We start from the raw sequence: 26,037 nt of genomic DNA on the forward strand, positions 1-26,037 counted from the left end.
GTCTTCTTGGTATGTTCCTATGAAGGTTTCCTCTCCTAAATTCAAGCCTCGCTTCATCGGTCCTTATAAGATTTTGGAAATCCTTAACCCGGTGTCTTTTCGTTTGGACCTCCCAGCATCGTTTGCCATTCATAATGTGTTCCATAGGCAGGGCCGTATTTGCCACTAGGCACTCGAGGGCACGTGCCTAGGGTGGCGGCATTGCGGGGGGCGGCACCTGAGCAAGTTTTTTTTTAATTTTTTTAGTCCCGGGTGACGGGTCACAAACGCGACCGACCGCCCCGCCCCCGAGTCCCACCCACCCTCCTTGAAGAAGATACTCACCGTCATCCTGCTCCAGCGATGCCGGCTCTCAGCATCTATAGCGCGTCCTGAGTGAGCGGTCACGTGATACCACATGACCGCTCACTCAGGAAGAACTCGCACAAGTGTGACTGGGGCGCTCTGGCCACTCTCTCTAGCCACGAGCCGGTGCGGGGCCTGCCCTTCGCCAACATGTTCTCCGTGAGTGACGGTCGGCGGGGCCAGAGCGGCGGCGTGCTGTACTTCTACCTGACCACCATGGAGATCTCCGTGCAGGACCTGCAGGTGAGCGGCCGCTGTTGTGAATTTGGATTCTGGGCTCCCCCGGTGGCTACTGGTGGAATTGAACTTGTGTCATCATCTTCCCTGTTCACCTGTTCTCATCAGATCTGGGTGTCGCTATATAACCTGGCTTCTCTGTTAGTTGCTTGCCGGTCAACAATGTTATCAGAAGCCTCTCTGTGCTTGTTCCTGCTCCCAGACATCTACTAGATAAGTTGGACTTTCGTCCTTGTTTGTTTTTGTTTTTTGGTTCCAGTTCACAGCTGCAGTTTCGTTACTGTGTCTGGAAAGCTCTTGTTGATCAGGAATTGCCACTCTGGTATTATGAGTTAATGCCAGAGTCCTAAAGTAATTTCTGGATGGTGTTTTGTTAGGGTTTTCTACTGACCATGAAAGTGTGCTTTCTGTCTTCTGCTATCTAGAAAGCGGACCTCAAATTTGCTAAAACTATTTTCCTGCTGCGTTTGTTATTTCATCTAAAATCACCGCCAATATATGTGGGGGGCCTCTGTCTCCTTTTTGGGCATTTCTCTAGAGGTGAGTCAGGTCTTATATTTCCCTCTGCTAGCATTATTTAGTTCTCCGGCCGGCGCTGGGCATATAGGGATAAAAAGTAGGACATGCTACCTGGCTACTTCTAGTTGTGCGGTAGGTTTAGTTCATGGTCAGTACAGTTACCATCTTCCAAGAGCTTGTTCCTATATAGGCTTATGCTAGTTCTCTGGCCATGGAGATCATGACAGTTTGACCGGCCCACTAAAGGGTTAAAATCCTTGGCTGAGAAAGGAGTGAAATTAGAAGTCTGCTGAGAGTTTTTTTTTTTTTTTTTTTTGTGCTCTTAATTGGATCACTTGCCAGTCTGTCTATGCTGCAGTCTTTCTTTTTTTTCTCTCTCCTTCTAATCTTTGAATGGCTCTGTGTTCACCTGTTTATAATGGATCTTCAGAGTGTAACTGCAGGTTTGAATAATCTCGCCACGAAAGTACAAAGTTTGCAAGATTTTGTTGTTCATGCTCCGGTATCAGAGCCGAGAATTCCTTTGCCGGAATTCTTCTCAGGGAATAGATCTGGCTTTCAGAATTTTAGAAATAATTGCAAGTTATTTTTGTCCCTGAAATCTCGTTCTGCTGGAGACCCTGCACAGCAGGTTGGGATTGTGATTTCCTTGCTCCGCGGCGACCCTCAAGACTGGGCTTTTTCATTGGCACCAGGGGATCCTGCGTTGCGCAATGTGGATGCGTTTTTTCTGGCCTTGGGGTTGCTCTATGAGGAACCTCATTTGGAACTTCAGGCAGAAAAAACTTTGATGTCCCTATCGCAGGGGCAAGATGAAGCTGAAATTTACTGCCAAAGATTCCGTAAATGGTCTGTGCTTACTCAGTGGAATGAGTGTGCCTTGGCGGCTACTTTCAGAGAGGGTCTCTCTGATGCCATTAAGGATGTTATGGTGGGGTTCCCTGTGCCTGCGGGTCTGAATGAGTCCATGACAATGGCCATTCAGATCGATAGGCGTCTGCGGGAGCGCAAACCAGTGCACCATCTGGCGGTGTCCACTGAGAAGACGCCAGAAAGCATGCAGTGTGATAGAATTCTGTCCAGAAGCGAGCGGCAGAATTTTAGACGGAAAAATGGGTTGTGTTTCTATTGTGGGGATTCTACTCATGTTATATCAGCATGCTCTAAGCGTACTAAAAAGCTTGATAAATCCGTTTCCATTGGCACTTTACAGTCTAAATTTATTTTGTCTGTGACCCTGATTTGCTCTTTGTCATCTATTACCACGGACGCCTATATCGACTCTGGCGCCGCTTTGAGTCTTATGGATTGGTCCTTTGCCAATCGTTGTGGGTATGATTTAGAGCCTTTGGAGACTCTTATTCCTCTGAAGGGGATTGACTCCACCCCATTGGCTAATAATAAACCACAATACTGGACACAAGTAACTATGCGTATTAATCCGGATCACCAGGAGACTATTCGTTTTCTGGTGCTGTATAATCTACATGATGATTTGGTGCTAGGATTGCCATGGCTGCAGTCTCACAACCCAGTCCTTGACTGGAGAGCTATGTCTGTGTTGAGCTGGGGATGTAGGGGGACTCATGGGGACGTACCTTTGGTTTCCATTTCATCATCTATTCCCTCTGAAATCCCTGAGTTCCTGTCTGATTATCGTGACGTCTTTGAAGAACCCAAGCTGGGTTCACTACCTCCGCACCGTGAGTGCGATTGTGCTATAGATTTAATTCCGGGTAGTAAATACCCAAAGGGTCGTTTATTTAATCTGTCTGTGCCTGAACATGCTGCTATGCGAGAATATATAAAGGAGTCCTTGGAAAAGGGACATATTCGTCCATCGTCATCTCCCTTAGGAGCCGGTTTTTTCTTTGTGTCAAAAAAAGACGGCTCTTTGAGACCATGTATTGATTATCGGCTTTTGAATAAAATCACGGTTAAATATCAATACCCATTGCCGTTGCTGACTGATTTGTTTGCTCGCATAAAGGGGGCCAAGTGGTTCTCTAAGATTGATCTCCGTGGGGCGTATAATTTGGTGCGGATCAGGCAGGGGGATGAGTGGAAAACCGCATTTAATACGCCCGAGGGCCACTTTGAGTATTTGGTGATGCCTTTTGGTCTTTCTAATGCCCCTTCAGTCTTCCAGTCCTTTATGCATGATATTTTCCGCGATTTTTTGGATAAATTTATGATAGTGTATCTGGATGATATTCTGATTTTTTCGGATGACTGGGACTCTCATGTCCAGCAAGTTAAGAGGGTTTTTCAGGTTTTGCGGTCTAATTCTCTGTGTGTCAAGGGTTCTAAGTGCGTATTTGGGGTTCAGAGAATTTCCTTTTTGGGATATATTTTTTCTCCCTCTTCCATTGAGATGGATCCTGTCAAGGTTCAAGCTATTTGTGATTGGACGCAGCCCTCTTCTCTTAAAAGTCTTCAGAAATTTTTGGGCTTTGCCAACTTTTATCGTCGATTTATTTCTGGTTTTTCGGATGTCGTTAAGCCATTGACCGATTTGACTAGACAGGGTGCTGATGTTGCTAATTGGTCCCCTGATGCTGTGGAGGCCTTTCAGGAGCTTAAGCGCCGTTTTTCTTCTGCCCCTGTGTTGCGTCAGCCTGATGTGGCTCTTCCTTTTCAGGTTGAGGTCGACGCTTCTGAGATCGGAGCTGGGGCAGTGTTGTCGCAGAAAAGTTCTGACTGCTCCGTGATGAGGCCTTGTGCCTTCTTTTCCCGTAAATTTTCGCCCGCTGAGCGGAATTATGATGTTGGGAATCGGGAGCTTTTGGCCATGAAGTGGGCGTTTGAGGAGTGGCGCCATTGGCTTGAGGGGGCCAGACATCAGGTGGTGGTATTGACTGACCACAAAAATTTGATTTATCTTGAGACCGCCAGGCGCCTGAATCCTAGACAGGCGCGCTGGTCATTATTTTTTTCTCGGTTTAATTTTGTGGTGTCATACCTACCGGGTTCTAAGAATGTTAAGGCGGATGCCCTTTCTAGGAGTTTTGAGCCTGATTCACCCGGCAACTCTGAGCCCACAGGTATCCTTAAGGATGGAGTTATTTTGTCAGCCGTTTCTCCAGACCTGCGGCGGGCCTTGCAGGAGTTTCAGGCGGATAGACCGGATCGTTGTCCGCCTGATAGGCTGTTTGTTCCTGATGATTGGACCAGTAGAGTCATCTCTGAGGTGCATTCTTCTGCATTGGCAGGTCATCCTGGAATTTTTGGTACCAGGGATTTGGTGGCAAGATCCTTCTGGTGGCCTTCCCTGTCACGAGATGTGCGAGGCTTTGTGCAGTCTTGTGACGTTTGTGCTCGGGCCAAGCCTTGTTGTTCTCGGGCTAGTGGATTATTGTTGCCCTTGCCTATTCCTAAGAGGCCTTGGACGCACATCTCGATGGATTTTATTTCAGACCTGCCTGTTTCCCAGAAGATGTCTGTCATCTGGGTGGTGTGTGACCGTTTTTCTAAGATGGTCCATTTGGTTCCCCTGCCCAAATTGCCTTCTTCTTCCGAGTTGGTTCCCCTGTTTTTTCAAAATGTTGTTCGTTTGCATGGTATTCCTGAGAATATCGTTTCTGACAGAGGAACCCAATTTGTGTCTAGATTTTGGCGGGCATTCTGTGCTAGGATGGGCATAGATTTGTCTTTTTCGTCTGCTTTTCACCCTCAGACTAATGGCCAGACCGAGCGGACTAATCAGACCCTGGAGACATATCTGAGGTGTTTTGTGTCTGCTGACCAGGATGATTGGGTTGCTTTTTTGCCATTGGCGGAGTTCGCCCTCAATAATCGGGCCAGCTCTGCCACCTTGGTGTCCCCGTTTTTCTGTAATTCGGGGTTCCATCCTCGATTTTCCTCCGGTCAGGTGGAATCCTCGGATTGTCCTGGAGTGGATGCGGTGGTGGAGAGATTGCATCATATCTGGGGGCAGGTGATGGACAATTTGAAGTTGTCCCAGGAGAAGACTCAGCTTTTTGCCAACCGTCACCGTCGTGTTGGTCCTCGGCTTTGTGTTGGAGATTTGGTGTGGTTGTCTTCTCGTTTTGTCCCTATGAGGGTCTCATCTCCTAAGTTTAAGCCTCGGTTCATCGGTCCGTATAAAATATTGGAGATTCTTAACCCTGTTTCCTTCCGTTTAGACCTCCCTGCATCCTTTTCTATTCATAACGTTTTTCATCGGTCGTTATTGCGCAGGTATGAGGCACCGGTTGTGCCTTCCGTTGAGCCTCCTGCTCCGGTGTTGGTTGAGGGTGAGTTGGAGTACGTTGTGGAGAAAATCCTAGACTCCCGTGTTTCCAGACGGAGACTCCAGTATCTGGTCAAGTGGAAGGGATACGGCCAGGAGGATAATTCTTGGGTCACTGCATCTGATGTTCATGCCTCCGATCTGGTTCGTGCCTTTCATAGGGCCCATCCTGATCGCCCTGGTGGTTCTGGTGAGGGTTCGGTGCCCCCTCCTTGAGGGGGGGGTACTGTTGTGAATTTGGATTCTGGGCTCCCCCGGTGGCTACTGGTGGAATTGAACTTGTGTCATCATCTTCCCTGTTCACCTGTTCTCATCAGATCTGGGTGTCGCTATATAACCTGGCTTCTCTGTTAGTTGCTTGCCGGTCAACAATGTTATCAGAAGCCTCTCTGTGCTTGTTCCTGCTCCCAGACATCTACTAGATAAGTTGGACTTTCGTCCTTGTTTGTTTTTGTTTTTTGGTTCCAGTTCACAGCTGCAGTTTCGTTACTGTGTCTGGAAAGCTCTTGTTGATCAGGAATTGCCACTCTGGTATTATGAGTTAATGCCAGAGTCCTAAAGTAATTTCTGGATGGTGTTTTGTTAGGGTTTTCTACTGACCATGAAAGTGTGCTTTCTGTCTTCTGCTATCTAGAAAGCGGACCTCAAATTTGCTAAAACTATTTTCCTGCTGCGTTTGTTATTTCATCTAAAATCACCGCCAATATATGTGGGGGGCCTCTGTCTCCTTTTTGGGCATTTCTCTAGAGGTGAGTCAGGTCTTATATTTCCCTCTGCTAGCATTATTTAGTTCTCCGGCCGGCGCTGGGCATATAGGGATAAAAAGTAGGACATGCTACCTGGCTACTTCTAGTTGTGCGGTAGGTTTAGTTCATGGTCAGTACAGTTACCATCTTCCAAGAGCTTGTTCCTATATAGGCTTATGCTAGTTCTCTGGCCATGGAGATCATGACAGGCCGCCGCCGAGGTGACGTCATGGCTTTCCCGGGAGGCCCGAGTGTGCTGTCAGCTCAGGAGGGGTTAAATTACTTTCTAGGTCTGCTGTTATTGCAGTCCGATAATCGGGAATATTCGATAATCCGGACGAGCAGGAGGCGGTGTAGCAGGGCGCGTTACTGGTGACAGTGGTAACATGATATTCCCTGCAGCGGCGGGAGGAGAAGCGTTATCAGTGCCGGCCTGCAGGGGGCGCTGCTTATCTCACACTGTGCAGCGAAGAAGGCGCTGCGGCGGGACAGAGCCAGAGGGAGGATGTCGGCGCAGCCGCGCGGTGTGTGGGACAGCTGACAGGTGAGTATGAGGGGCGGGGGGATGAAGGAGGAAGGTAAGCCGCCCGAGCCATGCAAGATGGGAGAAGGAGCGGGGGAGGGGGTGGAGAGATGAGCCATGCATACCGGGGAGTATGAGCCATGCATACAGGGGGGGGGGGGGGAATTAAGAGCCATGAGCCATGCATACAAGGGGGGGAATTATGAGCCATGCATACAGGGGAATATGAGCCATCAGCCATGCATACAGGGGGGGAATTATGAGCCATGCATACAGGGGAATATGAGCCATCAGCCATGCATACAGGGGGGGGGGGAATTATGATCCATCAGCCATGCATACAGGGGGGGGGGAATTATGAGCCATGCATGATACAGGGGAATATGAGCCATCAACCATGCATAGGGGGAGGGGGAATGATGGGCCATGCATACAGGGGGGGAGAGATGAGCCATGCATACAGGGGGAGGTGGAATGAGCCATGCATACAGGGGGGAGGTGGAATATGAGCCATGCATATGGGGGGGGGAATATGAGCCATGCATACAGGAGGGGGGTCATTATACAGTATGGAGAAGAGAACTGTGTGTGGCCATTATACAGTATTGAGCATCATGTGTGGCCATTATACAGTAAGGAGCATCATGTGTGGCCGTTATACAGTGTGGAGCATCATGTATGGCCAATGGCCATTATACAGTATGGAGCATCATGTGTGGCCGTTATACAGTATTGAGCGTCATGTGTGGCCATTATACAGTAAGGAGCGTCATGTGTGGCCGTTATACAGTGTGGAGCATCATGTGTGGCCAATGGCCATTATACAGTAAGGAGCATCATGTGTGGCCGTTATACAGTGTGGAGCATCATGTATGGCCAATGGCCATTATACAGTAAGGAGCATCATGTGTGGCCGTTATACAGTGTGGAGCATCATGTATGGCCAATGGCCATTATACAGTATGGAGCATCATGTGTGGCCATTATACAGTAAGGAGCATCATGTGTGGCCGTTATACAGTGTGGAGCATCATGTGTGGCCAATGGCCATTATACAGTATGGAGCATCACGTGTGGCCATTTTACAGTATGGAGCATCATTTGTGGCCATTATACAGTATGGAGCATCATGTGTGGCCATTATACAGTATGGAGCTCTGTGGCCATATTGTTTCGTTTATAATTATTGTATATAAAACAGTGTGATCAGCAGTGCTAAATGGGTGTGGTTGGGACGTGGATATGGGTGTGACTAGTTGTGAAATGGGTGTGGTCAGAGGCGTGGCCTAAAATTTTCCGCGGCGCGCTACGCGCGCCACACACTTTCTACCTCCTTCCCTTCTTCAAAAGTTGGGAGGTATGGTACCACATTTGCCAGATCATGGCAAGTGCCACAAATCCCATAGGGAATGAATGAGGCCAAACGCAGTGTTGCCGTAAGTGATCCGTTATGCGGCACATGCAGAAATACTGCCCGATCTGCTGCAAAAGGCGACTTTCACATCAGCGATTCTTGCTAAAGTCACTGCCGATAGTATCATGCTCATCAATGGGGGAGGCAGCGCTAAAAGTGCCTAGGGCAGCAGAAACCCTAAATACGGCCCTGTCCATAGGTCTTTGTTGCGGAGGTATGTGGTGCCTGTGGTTCCTTCTGTTGAGCCTCCTGCTCCGGTGCTGGTTGAGGGCGAATTGGAGTACGTGGTGGAGAAGATCTTGGATTCTCGTGTTTCCAGATGGAGGCTTCAGTATTTAGTTAAGTGGAAGGGCTATGGTCAGGAGGATAATTCCTGGGTTGTCGCCTCTGATGTTCATGCGGCCGATTTGGTCCGTGCCTTCCATGCGGCTCATCCTGATCGCCCTGGGGGTCTTGATGAGGGTTCGGTGACCCCTCCTCAAGGGGGGGGTACTGTTGTGAACTCTATTTCTGGGCTCCCTCTTGTGGTCACAAGTGGTACTGTGTGAGTGCTGTCTTTCTGCAGGTTTGTGACTGGCATCAGCTGTCTCGTTATCTGTGGTCTGGTTTTCTATTTAAGCTCACTTGGACTCTCAGTTCATGCCTGCTGTAGTTGTATTCAGTGCTATTCTGATTGCTCCTGTCTACATCCGTTATCAGTCTCTCCAAGAGAAGCTAAGTTTTGTTTGCTTATTTTTGCTCATCTGCGTTCAAGATGTGTCCTAGTATATGATGTGTTTAGTCCAGCTTGCTAATATGTGATTTCCTTCTTGCTGGTGCTCTGGGGTGCTGAGTTGCTCCCCCCACATCGTTAGTTGGTGTGGGGGTTCTCGCATTCTCTGCGTGGATATTTTTGCATAGGGTTTTTTACTGACCGCACAGATCCCTTGCTATTTTCTGCTATCTAGCGTTAGCGGGCCTCATTTGCTTAATCTGTTTCATCTCTGCGTTTGTCTTTTCCTCTTAACTCACCGTTATTATTTGTGGGGGCTTCTATATCTTAGGGGTTATTTCTCTGAGGCAAGTGAGGTCTGTACTTTCTCTTTAGGGGTAGTCAGTTTCTCAGGCCGTGAAGAGACGTCTAGGATTTCAGGATACGTTCCACGGCTACCTTTAGTGTGTTTGGTTAGGATCAGGTTTTGCGGTCAGTCCAGTTGCCACATCCCCAGAGCTCATCCTATTATCTCTCACTTAGCTGGTTAGATTTGTGATCCTAAGCCACTGGGATCATAACAGCTTCCCCATTAACTTGCATTAAGTTTCATGTTTCGGTCGATCCCCGACTTTTCGCGATAATCGGCCGACTTCACTCGACTCGACTTTTGACAAAGTCGGGTTTCGCAAAACCCGACTTGACCCCAAAAAAGTAAAAGTCGCTCAACCCTACCTCACATGACTCCGTGGACCAAAATATGGAAAAATTATAGGTCTCAAAATGTGGAGACGCAAAAACTTTTTTGCTATAAAAAGCGTCTTTTAGTGTGTGACAGCTGCCAATCATAAAAATCCGCTAAAAAAAAGGCTATAAAAGTAAATCAAACCCCCCTTCATCACCCCCTTAGTTAGGGAAAAATAATAAAATTAAAAAAATGTATTTATTTGCATTTTCCTATTAGGGTTAGGGCTAGAGTTAGGGTTAGGGCTAGGGATAGGGCTAGGGTTAGGGCTACGGTTAGGGCTAGGGTTAGAGCTAGGTTTAGGGTTAGGGCTAGGCTTTAGGGCTAGGGTTAGGGTTAGGGCTAGGGTTAGGGCTAGGGTTAGGGTTGGGGCTAGGGTTGTAGCTAAAGTTAGGGTTAGGGTTGGGGCTAAAGTTAGGGTTAGGGTTGGGGCTAATGTTAGGGTTAGGGTTGGGGCTAAAGTTAGGGTTTGGGTTTGGATTACATTTACGGTTGGGATTAGGGTTGGGATTAGAGTTAGGGGTGTGTCAGGGTTAGGGGTGTGGTTAGGGTTACCGTTGGGATTAGGGTTAGGGGTGTGTTTGGATTAGGGTTTCAGGTAGAATTGGGGAGTTTCCACTGTTCAGGCACATCAGGGGCTCTCCAAACGCGACATAGCGTCCGATCTCAATTCCAGCCAATTCTGTGTTGAAAAAGTAAAACAGTGCTCCTTCCCTTCCGAGCTATCCCGTGCGCCCAAACAGGGGTTTACCCCAATATATGGGGTATCAGCGTACTCGGAACAAATTGGACAACAACTTTTCGGGTCCAAGTTCTCTTGTTATCCTTGGGAAAATAAAAATTTTGGGGGCTAAAAATCATTTTTGTGGGAAAAAAAGGATTTTTTATTTTCACGGCTCTGCGTTGTAAACTGTAGTGAAACACTTGGGGGTTCAAAGTTCTCACAACACATCTAGATAAGTTCCTTGGGAGGTCTAGTTTCCAATATGGGGTCACTTGTGGGGGGTTTCTACTGTTTGGGTACATCAGGGGCTCTGCAAATGCAACGTGATGCCTGCAGACCAATCCATCTAAGTCTGCATTCCAAATGGCGCTCCTTCCCTTCCGAGCTCTGCCATGCGCCCAAACAGTGGTTCTTCCCACATACGGGGTATCAGCGTACTCAGGACAAATTGGACAACAACTTTTTGAGTCCAATTTCTCCTGTTACCCTTGGGAAAATACAAAACTGGGGGCTAAAAAATAATTTTTGTGGAAAAAAAAATATTTTTTATTTTCACGGCTCTGCGTTATAAACTGTAGTGAAACACTTGGGGGTTCAAAGTTCTCACAACACATCTAGATAAGTTCCTTGGGAGGTCTAGTTTCCAATGTGGGGTCACTTGTGGGGGGTTTGTACTGTTTGGGTACATCAGGGGCTCTGCAAATGCAACGTGACGCCTGCAGACCAATCCATCTAAGTCTGCATTCCAAATGGCGCTCCTTCCCTTCCGAGCTCTGCCATGCGCCCAAACAGTGGTTCCCCCCCACATATGGAGTATCAGCGTACTGAGGACAAATTGGACAACAAATATTGGGGTCCAATTTATCCTGTTACCCTTGTGAAAATACAAAATTGGGGGCTAAAAAATCATTTTTGTGAAAAAAATTTTTTTTTTTCACGGCTCTGCGTTATAAACTGTAGTGAAACACTTGGGGGTTCAAAGCTCTCAAAACACATCTAGATAAGTTCCTTAGGGGGTCTACTTTCCAAAATGGTGTCACTTGTGGGGGTTTTAATGTTTAGGCACATCAGGGGCTCTCCAAATGCGACATGGTGTCCCATCTCAATTCCAGTCAATTTTGCATTGAAAAGTCAAACGGCGATCCTTCCCTTCCGAGCTCTGCCATGCGCCCAAACAGTGGTTTACCCCCACATATGGGGTATCGTCATACTCAGAACAAATTGCACAACAACTTTTGTGGTCTAATTTCTTCTCTTACCCTTGGGAAAATAAAAAATTGGGGGCAAAAAGATCATTTTTGTGAAAAAAAATGTGTTTTTTTTTTATGGCTCTGCATTATAAACTTCTGTGAAGCACTTGTTGGGTCAAAGTGCTCACCACACATCTAGATAAGTTCCTCAAGGGGTCTACTTTCCAAAATGGTGTCACTTGTGGGGGGTTCAATGTTTACGCACATCAGGGGCTCTCCAAATGCAACATGGCGTCCCATCTCAATTCCAGTCAATTTTGCATTGAAAAGTCAAATGGCTCTCCTTCCCTTCCGAGCTCTGCCATGCGCCCAAACAGTGGTTTACCCCCACATATGGGGTATCAGCGTACTCAGGACAAATTGTACAACAATTTTTGGGGTCCATTTTCTCCTGTTACCCTTGGTAAAATAAAACAAATGGGAGCTGAAATAAATTTTGTGTGAAAAAAAGTTAAATGTTCATTTTTATTTAAACATTCCAAAAATTCCTGTGAAACACCTGAAGGGTTAATAAACTTCTTGAATGTGGTTTTGAGCACCTTGAGGGGTGCAGTTTTTAGAATGGTGTCACACTTGGGTATTTTCTATCATATAGACCCCTCAAAATGACTTCAAATGAGATGTGCTCCCTAAAAAAAATTGGTGTTGTAAAAATGAGAAATTTCTGGTCAACTTTTAACCCTTATAACTCCCTAACAAAAAAAAAATTTGGTTCCAAAATTGTGCTGATGTAAAGTAGACATGTGGAAAATGTTATTTATTAAGTATTTTGCGTGACATATCTCTGTGATTTAAGGGCATAAAAATTAAAAGTTGAAAAATTGCGAAATTTTCAAAATTTTCGCCAAATTTCCATTTTTTTCACAAATAAACGCAGGTAATATCAAAGATATTTTACCACTATCATGAAGTACAATATGTCACGAGAAAACAGTGTCAGAATCACTGGGATCCGTTGAAGCGTTCCAAAGTTATAACCTCATAAAGGGACAGTGGTCAGAATTGTAAAAATTGGCCTGGTCATTAACGTGCAAACCACCCTTGGGTGTAAAGGGATTAACATCCCCATCAATGATCCCCTCTCCCAATCTGCCTCTCATTTTCTTTCTCTAACTTCTTCATTCGGCCTCTCACAGTTTACTAATTCTCCTACGCATGAGGATGGGAATACTCTGGACCTGGTTTTCTCCCGTCCCAGCTCGCTGCACAACTTTACTAACTCCCCTCTCCCGCTCTCGGACCACAACCTTCTTTCCTTCTCTGTCCAGAATTGTCTCCTCACTTGGGACACCCTCACTTGCCACACTTATTGGAATACACATACCATTAATACCCAGCTGCTTATGGGCAATCTCCACACATCTTTAGCCCCCATCTCCTCCCTCTCCTGGTCAGACTTAGCATTGTCACACTTCAATAATACACTGAAGAATGCCCTAGATGAAGCAGCACCTTCTACATGCAGAAAGACCCGACACAGACAATGGCAGCCCTGGCACACAATGTAAACACGCTTTCTTCACTGCTGCTCAAGGTGTGCAGAGCGGCAGTGGAGAAAATCTCTCTTAGCAGAAGACTTCATTCACTATAAATTCTTGCTCAAAACCTATAAGTCTGTGGAGCGCCCCCACTGTCGCAGGGCCGAGGGGTACCCGGTACCGGGCCTCTCTGTCTCGGTTCTGGGATTGTCACGGTGGCTAGACCCGGTCCGTGACCCTGCTGAGGGGTGTCCAATGAAAGTTGAGAGTGATAATGTGTGGTGCAGGGTGCGATGAATAACGAGGACACAGGGTTGCAGTCTCTTTACCTCTTTACTGAAGGCTTCACGATCCTCAATCCAGAATACGGTTAACAGGGCTGGCTGAGACCGGCCGATCCGATGGCACCTCCAGAGTTCCCTTTGCAGGTGGAAATCTGTGCCTTCCTTCTAGCGCTTGTGTGTTGTAGTCCTTCCCTGCTGAGCACCACGGGATAGTCCTCACAACTGTTGTGTCTGTTTCTGATGTTTCCTCACAACTAGTGTTGAGCATTCCGATACCGCAAGTATCGGGTATCGGCCGATACTAGCGGTATCGGAATTCCGATACCGGGATTCCGATACTTGGCGCGTATCGGATACCGGAATCGGAAGTTCAATGATTCAAAATTCAGAAATTCAGCCAATGAGAAAGATTCCAAGTGTGGGCACATCCTGTTTAGCATGGAGGGCATGAAACTACTGGCAAGGCTGTGATTGGCTGCTGAAATGATGTCATGATGCAGTTTAAAAGTCGCTGGCGCCATTTTGCGATCACTCTGCTGTGAATTCAGTTAGTGACAGGACGCTGTTTGCTGACTGAGGGACAGTTTAGAGATAGCGATTTGCTTCTTTGTGCTTTCCAAAGGCTAATTTAGCAACCGCTGTGTTCACCTACTATTCACCTTCCTTTTGCCTTGTAGCGCTGTTTTCACAGCGATCTGCAAGGTCTCTCTGTGTGTGTGTGTGAGTGCAGCCCACTCTCTAGTCTGAGTGCAGCCACATAGGCCATCCATAGCTGGTTGTATTCAGTTCAGGGAGGGTGGTTCATTGCCTCATACTGTCCTTTTTTTTTTTTTTTTTGAAGTAGTGCAGGCTGCTGCACATTTTTTCCAAAAATTCCTATTAGTGTCTTTCCACCCGTCTCCAGCTAATTTGTGGAAAAACACTACATAGGATAAAGTAGAGGAGGGTTTTTGGGCCTTGCAGCGCCGTTTACGGCTGTCTGCACGGTCTCCGTGTGACTGCAGCTCGCCCTGTAATCTGTGAGCAGCTATAGCCTGGTTGTCTCCAGCTCAGGGTTTTTCACTGCGTCATACCGCCAAATCAATTTTCTTTTTTTTCAAAGTAGTGTAGTCTGCTGCTAATTTATTTTAAAAAATCCTATTAGTGTCTTTCCACCCGTCTCCAGCTAATTTGTGGAAAAACACTACATAGGATAAAGTAGAGGAGGGTTTTTGGGCCTTGCAGCGCCGTTTACGGCTGTCTGCACGGTCTCCGTGTGACTGCAGCTCGCCCTGTAGTCTGTGAGCAGCCGTAGCCTGGTTGTCTGCAGCTCAGGGTTTTTCACTGCGTCATACCGCCAAATCAATTTTCTTTTTTTTCAAAGTAGTGTAGTCTGCTGCTAATTTATTTTAAAAAATCCTATTAGTGTCTTTCCACCCGTCTCCAGCTAATTTGTGGAAAAACACTACATAGGATAAAGTAGAGGAGGGTTTTTGGGCCTTGCAGCGCCATTTACGGCTGTCTGCACGGTCTCCGTGTGATTGCAGCTCTATCCGTTGTCAGTTCAGCCCCAAAAAAATAAATAAATAATAAAGTTCACCAAACACACCAGTTACACCACTTTACATTTGTGTAGGCCACATTAGCTCATATTCAAGTCTAGTCCACACTTTAGAAAATTAGTGTGTCTTATACCTGTTAGGAGGAGTTGCTCAGGAATAAGCACACAAAGCCGTTAGTACTTTTCTGCTTATCTTTATCAGTCAACCAAGATGAAGAAGGCAGTGAGTAAGGCACGTGGGCGTGGGCGTGGGCGCGGAGCAGGGAGGGGACGTGGGGATTCTGTGCCTGCTGCGGGCACCGGTGAGTCATCAGCACCCACTTTCACAAGGGAACAGTCGTTCATGCGCAGCTTTGTCGCCGAGCGCCGTACACCGCTGCTGCGTGAAGACCAAATTGAAGCCGTTGTGGGATGGATGGCAGCTAATGCATCAACTTCCATTAGTGCCACATCCTCTCAGACACAGAGCACTGGAGAGCAGCCATCTGTCTCTTCACCACCTGCAAAATTGCCCAGGCAGACAGAGATCCCAGGACAGGAGCAGTCTCTACTTCTGTTCTCTGAATCATCTCTTGGCTTGGAAACAGGGGGCCAGCCAAGCAGCATTGGAGAAATGGAAGAAGAGGCAGGGTGCAGTGATGCCCAACAGCTTTTTCTGTCTTCCTCTGAAGAGGCGGGTGGGCCAGTGGCTCCGGTCACCACCTCGCAGGCCGCATCAGCTGATGATGACACTCAGGTGCCACTTACTGGTGCGTGCTCTGCTGCTGAGACTACCCAGGAGGAGCAGTTGGGGGCAGAGGGTAGTGTAGATGATGAGGTCCTTGACCCATCTTGGCGTCAGGGACAGGAAGGTGGTGGGAGCAGCTCTGAGGAAGAGATTCCCCGTACGGCCCAAAGAGGGAGAGGGAGGGGGAAGACTGCGGATCCTGCAGCCTCCGCTTTGGCACCCGTAAGGAGCATGTCTCTTCCAAAAGTCAAAAGGGGGGCTCCCAAGACTTGCAGTGCCTGGTCCTTTTTTGACACAGTTGCAGATGACATTTGCTATGTCAGATGCAAGGTGTGTCATCAAAAAATCAAAAGAGGTCAAAAAGTCGCCAACCTCAATACCTCCAACATGTGGAAACATGTGCGCAACAGGCACCCGGCGGAGTTAGACAAACACACTGAAGAGCTAGGCCAACCAACAGCGGCAGCTACCACCTCTTCAGCTCGTGTTGCCTCTTCCTCTAGCTCACACGCAGCTGGTTCGGCTTCCTCCCAGGATCGCCGTGGAAGAACCTCTGGCCCTGTTGTCCAGAGACCCGCTGTCATTCCACCCGCAGCACCACTTTCCCAGTCAACCACACACTCCCAGCCCAGTCTACAGCCATCGGTAGTACAGGCATGGGAGAAAAGGCGGCCTTTCTCGTCAAACCACCCACGAGCACAGGCTCTGACTGCAGGCATTGCCAAACTTCTGTCACTTGAAATGCTGTCATTCAGGCTGGTGGAGACTGACAGCTTCCGTGACTTGATGTCATTGGCAGTCCCACAGTACAGTGTGCCCAGCCGCTTTTACTTCAGCAGGCAAGCCGTCCCTGCCCTGCACAAGCATGTGGAGGGACACATAAAACACGCGCTACTGAACGCCGTCAGTAGCAAGGTCCACCTCACCACCGATGCGTGGACCAGTCAACATGGACAGGGGCGATACCTTTCCCTCACTGCCCATTGGGTTAATGTCGTTGAGCCGGGTACAGACCGTGCGAGTGGCGCAGGACGTGTCCTGCCCACTCCAAGGATTGCAGGAATCCATTCTGTACGCATTGACTCCTCCTCTTACACCAGTTCCTCAGAATCATCGCTGCAGGAGCCGTCACAGTCCACCTCCACATGGACCCGTGATGAACGTGTACCTGTTACGACCGACATGAGCACAGCCGTGGCCAAACGTCAACAGGCCGTCTTGAAATTAATTTTTTTGGGGAATCGTAGCCACACAGCGCAGGAGCTCTGGAATGCCATCAAGCAGGAGAGCGATGTGTGGTTTGAGCCAGCGAATCTCCAGCCAGGCATGGTAGTGTGTGATAATGGCCGAAATCTGGTGGCAGCCCTGGGCCTCGGCAACCTCACTCACATCCCATGTCTGGCACATGTGCTCAATTTGGTCGTGCAGAGTTTTTTGAGGGACTATCCGGATCTTGATGCACTGCTGCACAAGGTCCGCCTAGAGTGTGCTCACTTGCGGCGTTCCAGCACGGCAAAAGCGCGCATTGCGGCTCTGCAGCGCCGACACCGCCTGCCGGAACATCGCATCATATGTGACCTACCTACCAGGTGGAATTCCACGTTACATATGTTGGAGCGGTTGTGTGAGCAGCAGCAAGCTGTAATGGAGTACCAGCTGTATCAGGCGCAAAAAAGTCGCAGTCAGCGCCGTACAGACTTCACAACCACAGAGTGGGCCACTATGAAGGATGTCTGCCAGGTTTTGCGTCCCTTTGATTATTCCACGCGGATGGCGAGTGCAGATGATGCACTAGTCAGCATGACTGTCCCCCTTATCTGCCTGCTTGAAAAATCACTGCAAGCGCTAAGGGATGATGTTGTGGAAGAGGTGGAGGATGAGGATTCACCACTTCCATCATCTTCTGGACAGTCAGCGCCACGTGGTTCCTCACAAACGCATAGGCAGGGGACAGTTTGTGAGGAGGATGAGGAGGAGTCAATGGAGGAGGAAGACATCCGTCCAGAGGAGGGAGTTCCCGAATTGTCCAGTACTCAGTGTGTACAGCGAGGGTGGGGTGATGACGAGCGGGCAGAGATCACGCCTCCAGCTGGGGACAGCGTTTCTTGGGCAGTTGGCAGTCTGCAGCACATGGTGGATTACATGCTGCAGTGCCTGAGAAACGACCGCCGCATCGACCACATTCTCAACATGTCTGATTATTGGGTGTTCACCCTCCTCGATCCTCGCTACCGGGACAACGTAGAAAGCCTCATCACACCGTTGAACCGGGAGCGAAAAATGCGGGAGTACCAAGACACACTGGTCAGTTCCATCATCTTCTCCATTCCAACTGAGAGAAGTGCTGCTAGTGCATTCCAAAGCAGCTCAGTGCGTCCAGGCAGTGGTGGAGGCTCTGCACAAAGAGGGAGCAGAAGCAGTGCCTCTGCCCAAGGCAAGACCAGTATGGCCGAACTGTGGCACAGTTTTCTGTGCCCGCCACAAAAGTCTACACCATCACAGACGGCTCCAGTCAGCAGGAGGCAACGGTTCCGTTAGATGGTGACAGACTACATGTCTTGCCCTCTTGCTGTACTCCCAGACGGCTCTTCCCCTTTCAAGTTTTGGGTCTCAAAGCTGGATACATGGCCAGAGCTAAGCCAGTATGCATTGGAGGTGCTGTCTTGCCCTGCGGCCAGTGTATTATCGGAACGTGTCTTTAGTGCTGCAGGTGGTGTACTAACTGACCGTCGCATGCGACTATCCTCCGATAACGTTGACCGGCTTACTTTCCTGAAAATGAACAAGGCCTGGATCTCGCAGGAATTTGCCACTCCTCCTCCTGATTAAATAATTAGGTCACTGTATACGTTATCCAGGTCTCCTGTTGTGTTCATCTTTCTACCACCTGAACTTAAATTCCTGGGCTCCAACACCGCCAGTTGAGGCTCAGATGTGCCGTCTGCACAGTCAAAACATACGACCCAGTGTTATTGGGTTTCAGTAACGTCAGCTGATCCCCAGCTGTGTAGCCGGCAATGTGTCATGCGACCGCCACGCTGACACAACAACTGAAATGTAAGGGAATCTGTCCCCCCCCCCCAAGGCGTTTGTTACTGAAAGAGCCACCTTGTGCAGCAGTAATGCTGCACAAGGAAAAAGGTAGCTATTTTGGTTTTGCTCCTTGCACACGCAAAACTTAACACTTATAAAATGTGTCCACTGATACCGTAAAACCGTCCCGGAGGTGGGACTTTCCTTCGTAATATGACGCAGCACAGCCGTCATTCCTACCCCCCCGGCGCCGCGCCCCGGCTCCTCAGCGTTGTTTGATTCCGTCCCGGAGCCTGCGCTGTTATGTTATCCCGTGGCCAGGCACACTTAGCGCTGCCCGTCTTCTGGCATCATTTGGTGTCAGGCTGGCTGCGCCTGTGCGGCCACGCTGGCCGAGAGCCCGCCTCGCAGTGTCTTCTGATTTAATCCCACTGGGGGCCTGGGATCTATGGACATGCGCAGTGCATATCTGAACCTCCACCTCTCACTCATCTCCCTATGGCTTCTTCAGACTGTTCGGTGTCAGCTGGTCCCTAATAGCATGCCACGGCCGTGACACCGCACAGTCTGAAAAAGAAGCCGTAGGGAGGGGAGTGAGAGGCGAGGATATGCACTGCGCATGGCCATGGATCCCAGGCCCCCAGTGGGATTACATCAGAAGACACTGCGAGGCGGGCTCTCGGCCAGCGCGGCCGCACAGGCGCAGCCAGCCTGACACCAAATGATGTCAGAAGATGGGCAGCGCTAAGTGTGCCTGGCCACGGGATAACATAACAGCGCAGGCTCCGGGACGGAATCAAACAACGCTGAGGAGCCGGGGCACGGCGGCGGGGGGGTAGTAATGATGGCTGTGCTGCGTCATATTACGAAGGAAAGTCCCACCTCCGGGACGGTTTCACGGCTTCAGGGGACACATTTTAAAAGTGTTTAGTTCTGTGTTTGCAAGGAGCATGATGAAAAGAGCCACCTTTTCCTTTTGCATCTTTTGTGCTGCACAAGCTGGCTCTTTCAGCTACAAACGCCTTGGGGGGGGGGTTAAAGGTTCCCTTTCGACTTTCTCAGGCTTCGGCCTACATTGTGATCCTCTGCTTTTCCACCTGCCCCTGGGCTCCAACACCGCTAGTTGCCGTCCAGAAGTGCTGTACGCACAGTCAACAGTCGCTCCTCTGTTATTGGGGTTCAGTAACGTCAGCTGTTCCCCTGCTGTGTGTGTGGCAATCCCTCCTACCTCCTCCAACCTCCTCCAACCTCCTCCTCCTCCACCTGTCCCTGGGCTCCAACACCGCCAGTTGCCGTCCAGAAGTGCTGTACGCACAGTCAACAGTCCCTCCTCTGTTATTGGGGTTCAGTAACGTCAGCTGTTCCCCTGCTGTGTGTGTGGCAATCCCTCCTACCTCCTCCAACCTCCTCCAACCTCCTCCTCCTCCACCTGTCCCTGGGCTCCAACACCGCCAGTTGCCGTCCAGAAGTGCTGTACGCACAGTCAACAGTCCCTCCTCTGTTATTGGGGTTCAGTAACGTCAGCTGTTCCCCTGCTGTGTGTGTGGCAATCCCTCCTACCTCCTCCAACCTCCTCCTCCTCCACCTGTCCCTGGGCTCCAACACCGCCAGTTGCCGTCCAGAAGTGCTGTACGCACAGTCAACAGTCCCTCCTCTGTTATTGGGGTTCAGTAACGTCAGCTGTTCCCCTGCTGTGTGTGTGGCAATCCCTCCTACCTCCTCCAACCTCCTCCTGCTCCACCTGTCCCTGGGCTCCAACACCGCCAGTTGCCGTCCAGAAGTGCTGTACGCACAGTCAACAGTCCCTCCTCTGTTATTGGGGTTCAGTAACGTCAGCTGTTCCCCTGCTGTGTGTGTGGCAATCCCTCCTACCTCCTCCAACCTCCTCCAACCTCCTCCTCCTCCACCTGTCCCTGGGCTCCAACACCGCCAGTTGCCGTCCAGAAGTGCTGTACGCACAGTCAACAGTCCCTCCTCTGTTATTGGGGTTCAGTAACGTCAGCTGTTCCCCTGCTGTGTGTGTGGCAATCCCTCCTACCTCCTCCAACCTCCTCCTCCTCCACCTGTCCCTGGGCTCCAACACCGCCAGTTGCCGTCCAGAAGTGCTGTACGCACAGTCAACAGTCCCTCCTCTGTTATTGGGGTTCAGTAACGTCAGCTGTTCCCCTGCTGTGTGTGTGGCAATCACTCCTACCTCCTCCAACCTCCTCCAACCTCCTCCTCCTCCACCTGTCCCTGGGCTCCAACACCGCCAGTTGCCGTCCAGAAGTGCTGTACGCACAGTCAACAGTCCCTCCTCTGTTATTGGGGTTCAGTAACGTCAGCTGTTCCCCTGCTGTGTGTGTGGCAATCCCTCCTACCTCCTCCAACCTCCTCCAACCTCCTCCTCCTCCACCTGTCCCTGGGCTCCAACACCGCCAGTTGCCGTCCAGAAGTGCTGTACGCACAGTCAACAGTCCCTCCTCTGTTATTGGGGTTCAGTAACGTCAGCTGTTCCCCTGCTGTGTGTGTGGCAATCCCTCCTACCTCCTCCAACCTCCTCCAACCTCCTCCTCCTCCACCTGTCCCTGGGCTCCAACACCGCCAGTTGCCGTCCAGAAGTGCTGTACGCACAGTCAACAGTCCCTCCTCTGTTATTGGGGTTCAGTAACGTCAGCTGTTCCCCTGCTGTGTGTGTGGCAATCCCTCCTACCTCCTCCAACCTCCTCCTCCTCCACCTGTCCCTGGGCTCCAACACCGCCAGTTGCCGTCCAGAAGTGCTGTACGCACAGTCAACAGTCCCTCCTCTGTTATTGGGGTTCAGTAACGTCAGCTGTTCCCCTGCTGTGTGTGTGGCAATCCCTCCTACCTCCTCCAACCTCCTCCTCCTCCACCTGTCCCTGGGCTCCAACACCGCCAGTTGCCGTCCAGAAGTGCTGTACGCACAGTCAACAGTCCCTCCTCTGTTATTGGGGTTCAGTAACGTCAGCTGTTCCCCTGCTGTGTGTGTGGCAATCCCTCCTACCTCCTCCAACCTCCTCCAACCTCCTCCTCCTCCACCTGTCCCTGGGCTCCAACACCGCCAGTTGCCGTCCAGAAGTGCTGTACGCACAGTCAACAGTCCCTCCTCTGTTATTGGGGTTCAGTAACGTCAGCTGTTCCCCTGCTGTGTGTGTGGCAATCACTCCTACCTCCTCCAACCTCCTCCAACCTCCTCCTCCTCCACCTGTCCCTGGGCTCCAACACCGCCAGTTGCCGTCCAGAAGTGCTGTACGCACAGTCAACAGTCCCTCCTCTGTTATTGGGGTTCAGTAACGTCAGCTGTTCCCCTGCTGTGTGTGTGGCAATCCCTCCTACCTCCTCCAACCTCCTCCAACCTCCTCCTCCTCCACCTGTCCCTGGGCTCCAACACCGCCAGTTGCCGTCCAGAAGTGCTGTACGCACAGTCAACAGTCCCTCCTCTGTTATTGGGGTTCAGTAACGTCAGCTGTTCCCCTGCTGTGTGTGTGGCAATCCCTCCTACCTCCTCCAACCTCCTCCAACCTCCTCCTCCTCCACCTGTCCCTGGGCTCCAACACCGCCAGTTGCCGTCCAGAAGTGCTGTACGCACAGTCAACAGTCCCTCCTCTGTTATTGGGGTTCAGTAACGTCAGCTGTTCCCCTGCTGTGTGTGTGGCAATCCCTCCTACCTCCTCCAACCTCCTCCTCCTCCACCTGTCCCTGGGCTCCAACACCGCCAGTTGCCGTCCAGAAGTGCTGTACGCACAGTCAACAGTCCCTCCTCTGTTATTGGGGTTCAGTAACGTCAGCTGTTCCCCTGCTGTGTGTGTGGCAATCCCTCCAACCTCCTCCAACCTCCTCCTCCTCCACCTGTCCCTGGGCTCCAACACCGCTAGTTGCCGTCCAGAAGTGCTGTACGCACAGAGCCAAACACCTCGCCAATGTGTTAGTGGGGTTCAGCACCGCCAGCTGTTCCCCTGCTGTGTATACGGCAACGTGTACTGCGACCGCCACGCAGGCACAACAAGTTAAATGTAAGGGAACCTGACCCCCCCCCCCCCCAGGCGTTTGTTACTGAAGGAGCCACCTTGTGCAGCAGTAATGATGCAAAGGGAAAAAGTGCCTCTTTTCGTGATGCTCCTTGCACATGCTGAACCAAACACTTATGAAATGTGTCCCCACACAGCGTTAAACCGTCCGGTAGGTGGAACTTTCCTTTGTCGTGTGACGCAGCACAGCCATCATTTTTACCCCCTTGGCGCCGTGCGCCCCCTCCTCAGCGTTGTTTGAATCTGTCCCGGAGCCTGCGCTGTTAGGTTAGCCCTTGGCCATGCACACATGTTGCGCTGCCCGTCTTCTGACCTCATTTGGTGTCAGGCTGGCTGCGCCTGTGCGGGTGCGCTGGCCGAGATCCCGCCTCGCAGTGTCGTCTAATGTAATCCCACCGCGGGCCTGTGATCCGTGCCCGTGCGCAGTGCATATCCTCTCCTCTCACTCCCCTCCCTACGGCTTCTTCAGACTGTGCGATGTCAGCTGGTCCCTAATAGCATGCCACGGCCGTGACACCGCACAGTCTGAAAAAGCCGTAGGGAGGGGAGTGAGAGGAGAGGATATGCACTGCGCACGGGCACGGATCACAGGCCCGCGGTGGGATTACATTAGACGACACTGCGAGGCGGGATCTCGGCCAGCGCACCCGCACAGGCGCAGCCAGCCTGACACCAAATGAGGTCAGAAGACGGGCAGCGCAACATGTGTGCATGGCCAAGGGCTAACCTAACAGCGCAGGCTCCGGGACAGATTCAAACAACGCTGAGGAGGCGGCGCACGGCGCCAAGGGGGTAAAAATGATGGCTGTGCTGCGTCACACGACAAAGGAAAGTTCCACCTACCGGACGGTTTAACGCTGTGAGGAGACACATTTCATAAATGTTAGGTTCCGCATGTACAAGGACCATAATTAAAAGAGCTAAGTTTACCTTTTCCAGCATTAGTGCTGTACACAATGGCTCTTTCAGCTACAAACGCCTGGGGGGGGGGGGGGGGTTAAAGGTTTCCTTTCAACTTGCTCGAGTGCAGGCTTCGGCCTACACTCCGCTCCCCCTGCTCCTCCTGCTGACCCTGGGCTCTAACACCGCCAGTTTTTGCCCAGATGTGCTAGCTGCACAGAGAAAAACACCAGCCAATGTGTCAGTGGGGTTCAGCACCGCCAGCTGTTCCCCTGCTGTGTAGCCGGCAACGTGTCCTGCGACCGCCACGCAGACACAAGAACTGAAATTGAAGGGAACCTGTCCCCCCTCCCCCAGGTGTTTCTATGTTTTACAGCTACCTTGAACAGCAGTAATGCTGCATGTGTTCAAGGTGGCTCAGAAACTTATTCTCCTTGCCCATGTTGAAGTGAACACGTCTAAAATGTGTCCTCTGTGACCATTAAAACGTCCCTCAGGTGTGATTTGACTTTGTATTGACACACGCAACAAGCTCCTTGGTAACGCTGCCCGTCTTCTGGCATCATTGTTTGGCTGGCTGCGCCTCTGCGGCCGCCCTGACCCACACAACAGCCCTCGTTGTCTTATTTAATGGGACTGCGAGGGTGTGATTGATGGGCAGGATCAGTGCATCAGTTCGCCTGTCCCTCCTCTCCTTCCGCCTTCTTCGGACTGTGCGGCTTCATGGCCGTGGCATGCGATAAGGGATCAGATGACGCCGCACAGTCTGAAGCGGGTGTAAGGACCCGAGTGTGAGAGGCGAACATATGTGCTGCGCCAGGCCCTGAATCCCAGCCCCGCAGTGTTTTAACAATGTTAAGACACTGCGGGGCTGGGATTCATGGGCATCGCGAACCGCACCGGCCGACATTACATGATGCCAGAAGATGGGCAGCGCTAACGGCGCTAGGCCAGGGGATAACACGACAGCGCAGACTCCTGTACAGCAAATAACAACGCTCGGGAGGCTGCACCCAGCACCAAGGTGGGATTCTTGACACCTGTGCTGCGTCTCATTACAAAGGGAACTCTCGCCTCCATTACACAGTTTGACTGTATAAAGGGCTAAATGTTATACGTGTTCCATTCAGCGTGTGCAAGGAGAAAAATTACAAGAGCAACCTTTGACTTGCGCAGCACTGCTGCTGCATAAGCTGTGGCTCTTCTACTTTGTAACCCCTGAGGGGGGGTTAAAGGTGACTTTTGAAATCGGTTCAATTAGGCTTCGGCCTACACTCTGCTCCACCTGCAGAGCCCGGGCTCCAACAACGCTAGTTGCTGTCCGGAAGTGCTGGCTGCACAGAGCCAAACACCTCGCCAATGTGTCAGTGGGGTCCAGCACCGCCAGCTGTTCCCCTGCTGTGTAGCCGGCAACGTGTCCTGCAAAAGCCACGCAGACACAACACACCCAAAGCTGCCGCCTGTGCAGGCTTCGGCCTACACTCCCCTCCCCCTGCTCCTCCTCCTCCTGCTCCTCCTCCTGCTGTCCCTGGGCTCTAACACACCGCCAGTTGGGGCCCAGATGTGCTAGCTGCACAGAGAAAAACACCAGCCAATGTGTCAGTGGGGTCCAGCACCGCCAGCTGTTCCCCTGCTGTGCAGCCGGCAACGTGTCCTGCAAAAGCCACGCAGACACAAGAACTGAAATTGAAGGGAACCTGTCCCCCCTCCCCCAGGCGTTTTTACGTTATCCAGCCACCTTGTACAGCGGTAATGCTGCATGTGTGCAAGGTGGCTCAGAAACGTATTCTCCTCGCACATGTGGAACTGAAAACACGTCTGAAATGTGTCCTCTGTGTGACCATTTAACCGTCCCGGTGGTGTGACTTTCCTTTGTAATGACACGCTGCAACCCCCTTGGTAGCGCTGCCCGTCTTCTGGCATCATTGTTTGGCTGGCTGCGCCTCTGCGGCCGCCCTGACCCACACAACGCCCCTCGGTGTCTTATTTATTGGGACTGCGAGGGTGTGATTCATGGGCAGGATCAGTGCATCAGTTCGCCTGTCCCTCCTCTCCTTCCGCCTTCTTCGGACTGTGCGGCTTCATGGCCGTGGCATGCGATAAGGGATCAGATGACGCCGCACAGTCTGAAGCGGGTGTAAGGACCCGAGTGTGAGAGGCGAACATATGTGCTGCGCCAGGCCCTGAATCCCAGCCCCGCAGTGTTTTAACAATGGTAAGACACTGCGGGGCTGGGATTCATGGGCATCGCGAACCGCACCGGCCGACATTACATGATGCCAGAAGATGGGCAGCGCTAACGGCGCTAGGCCAGGGGATAACACGACAGCGCAGACTCCTGTACAGCAAATAACAACGCTCGGGAGGCTGCACCCAGCACCAAGGTGGGATTCTTGACACCTGTGCTGCGTCTCATTACAAAGGGAACTCTCGCCTCCATTACACAGTTTGACTGTATAAAGGGCTAAATGTTATACGTGTTCCATTCAGCGTGTGCAAGGAGAAAAATTACAAGAGCAACCTTTGACTTGCGCAGCACTGCTGCTGCATAAGCTGTGGCTCTTCTACTTTGTAACCCCTGAGGGGGGGTTAAAGGTGACT

The 26,037-nt window shown here is 50.7% G+C and overlaps 1 protein-coding gene across 1 annotated transcript in view; it reads left to right on the forward strand.

Annotated features, from left to right (window-relative positions):
• The first annotated feature begins 495 nt into the window (after window positions 1–495).
• Window positions 496–26,037, forward strand: part of LOC143767910 (polycystin-1-like) — a 331,505-nt gene continuing 305,963 nt past the window's right edge. The window contains exon 1 of the mRNA XM_077256430.1: window positions 496–588. Coding sequence (XP_077112545.1) covers window positions 496–588 — 93 coding nt within the window. The remainder of the gene's footprint in view (window positions 589–26,037) is intronic.

Source organism: Ranitomeya variabilis, chromosome 4, assembly GCF_051348905.1.
Source record: "Ranitomeya variabilis isolate aRanVar5 chromosome 4, aRanVar5.hap1, whole genome shotgun sequence".
Taxonomy (NCBI): domain Eukaryota; kingdom Metazoa; phylum Chordata; class Amphibia; order Anura; family Dendrobatidae; genus Ranitomeya; species Ranitomeya variabilis.